At 35.2% G+C, this 10,700-nt stretch overlaps 1 protein-coding gene across 1 annotated transcript; it reads right to left on the reverse strand.

The window, feature by feature from the left end:
• Positions 1-3,532: 3,532 nt before the first annotated feature.
• On the reverse strand, positions 3,533-8,150 carry LOC111397558 (disease resistance protein RGA2-like). Its single transcript, XM_023024549.1, has 2 exons — positions 4,315-8,150; positions 3,533-3,802 (listed from the first exon to the last, which is right to left on the reverse strand). The coding sequence occupies exon 1, from the start codon at positions 7,955-7,957 to the stop codon at positions 4,343-4,345; it is 3,615 nt and encodes a 1,204-aa protein (XP_022880317.1). The 5' UTR covers positions 7,958-8,150; the 3' UTR covers positions 3,533-3,802; positions 4,315-4,342.
• Between the last annotated feature and the right edge of the window lie 2,550 nt (positions 8,151-10,700).

A 10,700-nucleotide genomic window follows, 5' to 3' on the forward strand; every position in this document is an offset into this window, starting at 1 on the left:
TGGTTAACCGGTTGATTTGCATGAGGCCTGATGTTTGGTCCTTGATTGGCAACAAAGTTACCATGATTAGGGCCATTACCATTAGCCTGAACATCTATTCCCTCATTAACACGTGGGGTATTATGTCCATTGTTTAGGACATTATCTCTTATATTTGGATTACCCCCCAAGTTAGGTATACCACTACCATTGTTCTGATTTGGCACTGCAATGCCCCCTTGGTTTGAAGTAGAGGGACCAAAAAGTGGTTCTACCTCTTAGTTCGGATTTAGGACTGAGGGATTATGTCCCACAATTGTCCTAGTTTGAAAGTGATTTGCAAGAGGTATAACCGGTTGACATATTTGGCCTACTAACTTATTCATTGTTTCGTTCAAAGTGTTTAGTTGTTTGGCCATGTTGTTATAATGTGCATTCCCATTTTGGATAAATCTTTCCATATTATGAATACTTCGAAGATTTACCTGTTCAACGACGTCTTGCGTGAGTTCTCCAAGTAATGCACGCATGGTTCAAGGACTCAACTCCGTCATTGGTTCGTAACGACTGTTACTGCTTTGATTCTGTCCATCTGTTCGTGGAGAGGCATGCTGCTCCTCATATCGCTCGATCACAGACTGGATTCCTTCCTGACTTGCTGCTTCCTTATCGGATCTCTGAGGCATATTGTTTCACCTTTTGTATTTTCAACACCAAATACCACTGTCCCACTGAGCGTGCCAAATTGTTTCGTGCGGGTTAGTCGCTAACATTTAAAAGGAATCAGACGATTGTGTAAGGGACAAACCTCTTGAAACAAAGTCCCAAAAGGGGTGTTCTTTATTGGCGATGACTTTACAATTGGAAATTAAAAACAGAATGCCTCCAAGGGGCGCAAGCACACGAGTTACTGAAAGAAGTGTTTAAATCTAAGCTAAAGAATTTAAAATTACATGTTCTCTGTTCGAGAGTTTTTGATTCAGTCATTTGCTCTATGTCTTTTCTTCCTTTTATACTCCCTGGATGATCTCTTTGTGATCAACCGCCTAAAAACTGCTTGATCGTTCTACAACCGCCCACTTTCCTCGTAATGGTCAACTTGTTATGGAACTGCCTTTTTTAACTGCTGCTATTACTCTTCGTCGGTCGACCGTTTTCGATTGAATTCCTTAAATCGTAAAACATGATAGGGCTGCTTTAATAACTGCTTTGATAATTACACTTCTTGATAACCACAACACTTTATGTTTGCTAAGACTTTGAGCGACTTGAAGGAGGTTTGGGCGAGAATAGAGTAACAGCTCTGGGCGACTACATGGCACTCTATTCGCTCAGATTCTGGGCGACTTGCAAATTTGGATGATGACGTTACCGCGTTCTTGGGCCTCCCTATTTGGGCCTTCATCTTGAATTGTTTGATTGGGCTTCGTTCTTTGGGCTATCTGATTTGAGGATCCTCCAATTGGGCTTCATTCCTTGGACCGTTCGATTTGGGCTGAATTTTTATGTGTCAACAGTTTCATTCCTACCTGAAGCATAAAGGTCGTGACATCACAATTGTGATTGTTGTTGAAGAAATCTGATATGATGTATCGGTTGATTCAAAACTATGTGAGATAAATTGGATCTTTACATATGCTATAATTAGAAAACAGATTTATGTTCTTGAATCATTATCGATATATAATTCGTGTTAATTTATTGTTGAATGATCAGTTGTAATTTTCAACAACAATATCTTTTGAAATTCTTTCTGCATGTTAGCAAAAAGATGATTCAAAAACTACATAAGGTAAGAATTGAATCTTTACATATGTTACAAGAAGAAAATAGATTTTGATCTTGAAAATTATTCCAATGCATTTTCTTTGTGTTAATAATTCATGTTTATTACAGTTTGATCATATATTGTAATTTCAACATAAAATTCGTCAGGAAATCTTCCCCCCCCCCCCCCCCCCTCCAATTATCAAGCCTTTATTACGTCAAATAGTTCAGTGTTTTTCGTTTCGTGATTTGTATCTTCAACGACAGTACCATCTTGAATCACGGTTGACATGATTACAATTAATTACCCTTGTATCGCTATGGTCTAAGTCCCTCTTCTGTAGTTACTGGAAAAAGCATACAAAAGCATACAATCTTGTATATGTATTTGGTTCCATTGATGGGTATACTATAGATTCAACAATATACATATTCTATAAATCATACGAGGCAGTAAAAAATTTAATACGATAAATTAGCATTAGAAAAAACCTTTTATCATACACAAATAAATAGTATAAAGCAGAATATATTTTGGTCATGGTTTTAACAATCTCGAATATGTAATATTACCAATTCATAGAGTTCAAGAACTCCAGATTTCACGAATAATACTTGCAAGAGTCTTTGATTGAAGAGAGCATTTGACAATTCAATACTCATATCCACTGAACAATAATTAAAAGAAAAAAATAAATTAGCTGTGTACATTTATGTGAGCAAATTCCTAATATTTATGCAAACTCCTTTCCACAAGGCACTTAAGCAAATGATACAGTACGTAGTCATATTTAATCATATACAGTACTAACCAGTTGTATGAAATATATAATAATAATAATGAAATGAACTACTTTTAAGTCATTTATTAGAAAATTTGCACATGTGAGTGCACAATTCGGTAAGGATACTTATTGAGACCACAATTTCATCGAGTCAATCTATCGAGTCAATTTCGACATACGTAGACATGTACTGAATACTTCAATTATGATAAGAGTTTTCACTTCAAAAATGAGTTTTAAAGTACCGTTTATGCTTAATACTAATTCTTGGTTGTGGAACTAATGCGAAGGACAAGTATTACACACTTGTTTAATACTCATTTCTATTTATTTATAATTTAAAACGTTTAAAAACACTTCCCAAATATATTATTACACGTGTTTGGGACTCCTATATTTTGGGTTTCTTGTATGTACTTAAAAGTTTAAGCTTGATGTCCATTATTACCAAATTGTGCACTCACATGGCCTTATAAAGTAAGATTCTTAAACTACACACCGTATCGAGACTCTTTGTTATCATCCAAATTACAGACCATGCTGCAAATGGGCGAAGGCCCTATAGCTTTTCGCACTAAGATGCATTAATTAATTATAAATAATAAATATTGTACCACTAGCAAACCCATCTTGAATACTTGGAGAGCAATGTTGTTTTGTCGTGTTCACACAAGTAAAAGACAGTGACACATTCATCGACTGAGGCATGATATTGAGCTCCATCAATTTGTTTCCTTCCATTTTTGTTGTACTTTAGTTCTTTTTCATGATTATGTCCAAAGTAGACATAAAATTTGTTGAAAAACAATTAATGCTTAAATTCAGATATGGAAAATTATATATGTCAAATTGCTTCCTTGTACCGCATCAACGGCGAAAAAGAAAAATTATCATCATCCTTGCAAATTGATTCACCAATGCAAAATTCTATAAAATCACGTAAAGCAATAAAAAATTAAAATGATAAGTATAAGAACTAGCATCTTGACCTAAGAAGTAAGTCGAGCATAATAGTATTTTGATAAACACTAAGAAATAATTAAAGTACAACAATGTTTATAAATGACTTCAACAAACTCGACGTACAGAAATTAACAATTCATAGACTCCATGCACTCTGGACTGCAATCATTCTTAAAATAATGTTGAAAGAGGACTACCTAGCTCCCCCCAAGAATCTACACCGGAGAAGTTCATTTTTGCTTAAACCTCATGAAAAGGCAAATTGCATCATTCACCTTGCACGTTTGACTAATCAATACCACTTCTCACTGACAACAATGAAAGGGATAATAAATTAATTTTGCATTATGATATCAGAGCGACATTTAGAAAATAAGTTTTATGTATTTCAGTATAGATACTAGGTTAAGCATAATTGACTTGCAATTAGAGAAACATATCATATATAAAATACAATAATAATTTCAACATAGTAAAAATATAAACTATTAACAAATCCCGGAGTTCCTTTGATTTTGACTTTACCAAATGAAAACTTTTGTGGTTGAGCTCCAATACTTACCAACTATATCGGGCCTCTTTAACCACATTGGTGTTGTCCAGATATGGGTATAGAAGGAATATGTGAAATCTTTTATTTATTTACAAATAGAATTAGCAATTGATATGGGAATTAATGATTGGCGATTTGTTGATTGAATTCATGCAACAGTATCTGATTTTATTGCAAAATACACTGAAGTTTACCAATTAATAACATATTGTAATGTTTAATAAATGGAAATAATGAAAAATTAAGTGATTGAGCTGAAATACTTACCACAACTATATCAGCATATCAGGCCTCTTTACCCACGTTGGTACAGTCCAAATATGTTGGGAATATGTGAAATCTTGGACCACTCAGAATCAGGGCCTCTTTCTTCCCTGTACCTCTCCTCCAACAATGGACAATTATGAACATATAAATGTTCTAGCTTGGTGAGGCGTTGCATCACTTCCTTAGAAGGCATATGCCTAAGCTTTCGACAATTCATTAGGTTTAATTTTGAAAGAGATGACAGACCCCCAAACCACTCTGGTAATGCTTCAATTCCAAAACCATTTAATTCTAAGTATTCGAGCGAAGTGAGATGCTGAAGTTGATATGGCAATAACTCCTCATGTTCCCAACCATATAAATACAATCTGCAGAGAGATTTGGATTGTTGGATGCCGTCGAGAGCAGCTTGGAATGAGTTGAAATCAATTGATTTTGAGAATCTACCAAAGTGCAAATATCTTAAGTTGTTAAGACGGCCAATTCCCTTGGGCAAACTCCTCAATTTACGACAATGGTGTATACTTAACATTGAAACACAAGGCAATTCCCCCAAATCTATGGCAAAAGAAACGAGGTTGTTGCACTCAACTACGTCTAGAAACTCCAAACACCTGATGGACTCAATCATTTCACTTGGCAGGCTGATCAGCTCAGAGCAATTACTAAATGTTAACTGTCGAAGAGAAAGGGGACCTTTTTGTCCATTCTGATATGAAATTGATTGCAGATTTTGACATCCACTTATAATCAAAGACTCAAGAGACTGGAAGCTATGTAGATCATCAGGTAATTCTCTCAATTCGGATAAGTCTTCGATAATTAACTCTCGAAGGTTTTTCCGGCATCCTTTCAAGTGGAAAAGACTAGTAGGCGTGTATATACTCATGATTGAGAGTTTTTCCAAAGAAGTTCGGTTGCTACTACTCAAAATCTTTGTCAATAGAAAATCACTTTGCATATGCTTAATCTTCAATTCTTTCAAGCAAGGGAAATGACTTGGAGAAGTATTCAATTTGAAACAACCTTCAATCACCAAAACTTCAAGGCAAGGAAATACCCGCTCTCTGCATGTTTGTGTTTCCGCCATCGGCATCACCTCAACTTCCGCCCACTCTGTTAGGTTTAGCATGTTCCTTAGAATAAGTCTTTCAAGTGCTGGGAACGTTACCCTTGTCTCTTGGCCACCATAGAATGAAGAATCTATGGATTGTAAGTTAGTCAAAAAGTTCAAGGTCAAATATTTGAGGAGTGGCAGGTGGCCAAACATGGGAATTTCTTCACAATTTTCGCAATAACTGAAGTCGACCTCGATCAATTTATCAAGTTTCAACCCACCACAGCCATCAACAAATAATTCCATTCTCTTAGTCCATAATGGAAAGTTCGTACCTTTGAACCCTTCAATTGTTATGCTCTTCAAATTCTGGTGAGGTTGGAGGCCTTCAAGGACACTTTCATCGTTGTTGTTGCCTTCCGAGACATTCCCACTAAAGTATGTTGTCCACATAAAACTAAACTTATATATCTTTGACTTTCCAACCAAATCCGCCTTCTTAGCTTCTTCTATGCCATTCACTAGTTCAAGATTACGTATCTCCAGTTCGCCTATAAGATTCTTCAAAAATCCTAGCTCTTCGATTCGACAACCTTCCTTATCCCCCACTTTGAATAACGGTAATGTTTGAAGATGAGACAATTTTCCTATGTTAGGTGGCATCTGGAATTCCATGTCAAGGGTATACAAATAAAGATGTCTCAAATTACTCAAGTCAGATAGCCTTTTTGGAAGTCGTTCAATGCCGAAGCAGTTAGTAATCCTTAATGTTTGCAAATTGTAGAGCTTGCAAACTGAATTTGGAATGTTGTCGAACGTCTCAAGATATCTCAAATGTATCAACTTTCCAATTGCGGAAGGAAGAACTTCAAAGTCTCCGCCACATAACTTTAGAATGTGTAGGTGCTTGAACCATGGCCAAATTTTGTCAGGTAAGCTTTTCCTTCGCAAGAAAAATGTGCGCAGATAACTTGCTTTCTCTTCTGTAATTGCTTGTGTTTCCTTTTCAAGCAATTCCATTGCAAGGTATCTAACTTTAGGGATGACATCAATAGAGCGATACTCGGCATTAAAGCTTTCTGAATTTGATACTGAGCATGCCAGATCATGCACAAGATCATGCATCTTGCAGTATTTGATATTGCCATACTCATCCTCTACGGCCTCTTGTAGGAAGGAATTTCGCAACAGAATGTTAAAACATGTATTGCCTAAAGTCTCCATATTATTTTCTAGATTATCCGGAAGAAATCCTTCCGCCATCCAGAGTTGGATTAAATCTTCTCTCTCTATTTCTGAATCCTTGGCAAATATTGAACAATAGGCAAAACACTTTTTAAGTAACGGAGAAGATAATCGATCAAAGCTTACTTTCAGGACTTGCATAGCATAATTTTCATTTGCTTCAAGATTTGAAAGCCCGATCTCTAGGACAGAAACCCAGTCAGCTACTTCCTTTCCTTGCAAAGTTCCGCCGACCATGTTTGCCGCTAATGGCAGACCTCTACATTTGCATGCAATCTTCATTCCAACTTTCTCAAATTGTTCTGGTACTTCTTCATCTCGAAATGTCCTTGCTTTGATTATAAACCAGCATTCCTCATCTGTTAATAATTCCAAGCTGTATGGATCTCTGTAAGTTTTCACTATTGATGCCACACTTTGTTGACGTGTAGTCACTATGATGACATTTCCTCTATTGGCGTTAACTCCAGCCATAGTATTTTTGAAATCCTCCCAAGCTTCTCTATTTTCATTCCACAAATCATCAAGAACAAGCAAGTATCTTTTGTCTTTCAATTTCTCTCGAAGCCTATCCACAACAGCTTGCCTGCTGATTCCTTGAAAACTTTCTCCTAAAGACTCCAGAATCCGTTTAAAAAGCGTCATCACATCAAAATTTTCAGAAACGCATACCCAAATCCTAATGGCGAAATGACTCTTTGTGTGCTGGTGATTGAAGACCAACCGAGTTAAGGTTGTCTTGCCAAGCCCTCCCATTCCAACTATGGGAAGGACTGAAAGAACTTCATCGACAGGTCTAGTTATTAGCCACACAACTACTGATTCATCATTTTGTCTCCCAACGACAATTGGATCAACGGTTACGCTGTCAGTTTCCGGGGCCAGAGGCAAAGACAGAGCAAAGTCAGCAACTCTCTGGAGGCCATAGGTATTAGCTTCATCTTCGATCATTTTCAAGTTGATGTTGATGTCCTTGATCCTGCGAGTCATTCTCCATCTGAACGCCAAAGACGGGATAAAGGAAAAGATGTTTAAGCACCCCCTTATCTTAGTCTGGTTTTGGATCTCCACCATATGACGCATATTTTTATAGTTCATCTCGTCTAAGACATGATCAGCATCGTAAGTGACTTCTCGAAGGTTCTTGAGCCAGAGTTTGACAGCCTCATCGGTAACTTCACGTTTCTCAGCATCTTGTAAGACACTATCCATCATTTTCAACGATCGGTGTAACTTTCGTAAGTCTTTCTTGAAACTCCACACCAGATTCAATTCTGAAGTGGCAAGATCAAGCAATTTCTGCAGGGTAACTTGAACCGGAGCACTAATCGCAGCATCCATTTTCTTGTTTTGGAATAGTGTACAGTGTGTGATTGATTGATTTTGGAGAGAGAGAAAAGAGAGATGCAAAATGCAGATGTTTGTGGTTTGGTATTAGTACTGATGGATCATACAATTATTTATCACAGATGAGCCAATTATGGATTTCCAAGGAGCAAATATTATATAATTAACAATGCTAATAGTTCTTGCAGATGGAAAAAAGCAATGTTATCATTAATATGAATAGTGACAAAATATCACATGGTAACTGGGCCTTAACGTTCCAAAATGCTGCTGCAAGTCACCATATCAAATAGACATGTACAATGTCGTGGTATGCATATGCATCAATAACCCAAACGATACCTAAATTTTTTTCTAATATAGATATGTTTAAAGTGACGAGTCAATCAAAATTAACTTTACATTTTTTAAACTTATCGTACTTGAATTTGCATAATAGCGAAATCCAGATTGAATTAGTCGTTGTAATGATAGTGCTAGTTTGGTCACTTTTTCTCTTTTTCTCTTCCCACTTTGTCTCTCTAACATTGGAGAAAATGATTATCCCAATTTTTAATTCCCTACTTTCTTTTCTCTTTTTCTCTCTCTACTTTCTAAGATTGAAAAATATGGCTATCCCAATATGTATTCTATTCTTTATTTTCACTTTTTCTCTCTACTTTTTTCTTTTTCCCCTCTAACTTCGAAGAGGTATTGTTGTCTCAATTTCTATTTTCTACCATATTCCATCATGCCATTCAATTCATCCATGTATAGATTTTTAGAGAAGTCCCTCTTTCAATCGTAATTTTGCTCATAATCATTTTCAAGGGTTGCTACTGCATGAATTGCCTATTAATGGTTTATTTAATCCAGGAATAATGCATATGCATGTTGACATTCGTAAAGTTCCACATGGTTTAAAGGTCACATTTTCCAATGTTAGGGAAAAAAACAACGTTCTTCTATTGCTCTCTGTTAAAGTTTTAGCCGTTAAAATCCTTTCTTGATTGTTCGCATTCAGTACACAAGTTTGTGATCTCTTACAGTTGTCCTTTATTCTATTTCGTATTTAATTGATATCTCCCTACAACAGAATTGTTGAGAACCATTGTCAGTTGTCAATAGTTTTGTTTGGTGGTGGCGCTTACTAATGAATATTTGCTCTAAGAAACTAATCGACATGGTTGTGAGTATGCCTATGCATGTTTAGAAAGGAACTGAAAATTTCTTTATGTTTGCAAGTTCGCTATATCTAACAATGAAACAAACCGTCTAGTAGAAAAAGATTCATATAACTGTCTAGAGACACTAGTTTAGAATGTGTTTGTTAAGCTTAAGTAATCTTTGTGCGAGTAAATAAAAAAACTTTTAATCTTTTATGGCTAAAAGGTAGCAATAAGTAAAGTACTAATTTTGAAAACAAAGTATCATTACTTTAAAAGTTTAAAGAAATAACTCTATACTTGAAGTACTAAGAAAGTAAATTGTATCAAAGCATATTACTTGAAAACAAGTTAATAATATTAAAGCTTATTAAACCATAATCAGTGCGATTGTGAAACAAACAATACATTTAGGTACTGGAATTTTATGGAAGGAAATTATTGAACACTATAATCCTTTTTTTTTTTAATAAGGTTTTTTTGATAAGGTTGGCGTTGAAATTCAAAACGACGAAAGGCTTAGATGTACAAAAATCTTATGTTTGCTTTGACTCAAATTTATAAAATAGAAGAGTTATATCATGGAAAGAAAAATAGAATTTTTGTTTGGCAAAAGAAAGGAAAATATATAAGAATTATGTTGGCTAAAAGAGAAAATAACTCATAATGCAATTAGGATTAGGAAGAACATCTTTCTAATATTTTTTATGAATTATTCAATTGAAGGGTCACGACAGCTAATGACAGAGAGAGAACAAGATTCAGGTACCAAAAATATGAATTCTAAACAGAGAAAAAAAGAGAAAAAAATTAGAAGAAAAAAAATTACGAATAAGTTTACGTCGTTACTTATTCATTTTAGTTTCGTATTGGGAGAAGTAAAAGGGAGAGAAAACTCGTGTATTATGAGGTCTATTTCTCTTGTGGTTATTGGTGATTCGTCAAATGACGTTAAATTTTTATTTTTCTCTTTCTCACTCAATTTTAAGTTTAATTTTTATTTTTATTTTCGTTGAGGCAGATTTTTTCCTAATCTCCATGTGACGTAGATTTTGGAAATCTACCTACAAAAGAATAAACATCTAAGGGCCTATTTGAGCCCCATTTTTAACTAAGAATGTATTTTGAAATAGTAAATTGATGAAGACTGTGTGGTCTAAAAATGAGGAAAATTTTTGAATTTGAATGTAATATTATTTTATTGAAAAATTTGTGATTGAAAAGAAGATAAATGAAAATGTATTTTGAAAATAATGAGAATCAAACAAAAGCTAAGACAAAGTTGGGGTTTCTTAGTGGAGGTTCTCCACAACTCAAGTAGGGATGGTGGTGGCCCGCCCACCTCAGTCCGACTTAGATGGGGTGGGCGGGGGTCCCGTTTGTTGCCCCCCCCCTTTTTTTTTTTTACATTTTCAAAATTTCGAGTTATGCTATTATTAAAAAATTAAATACAAATTTAAAATTTTAAAATCCAAAGCATCTGAGTGCGTTTATTTTAAAAATATAATTAATTTTTCGAGCATCTGGAATGGATCCCACTATTGTCATTTTGATTGAAAACCTGCCATCACATTACATACTTACAATTAGGG

This window comes from Olea europaea, chromosome 7 (genome assembly GCF_002742605.1).
Source record: "Olea europaea var. sylvestris chromosome 7, O_europaea_v1, whole genome shotgun sequence".
NCBI lineage: Eukaryota > Viridiplantae > Streptophyta > Magnoliopsida > Lamiales > Oleaceae > Olea > Olea europaea.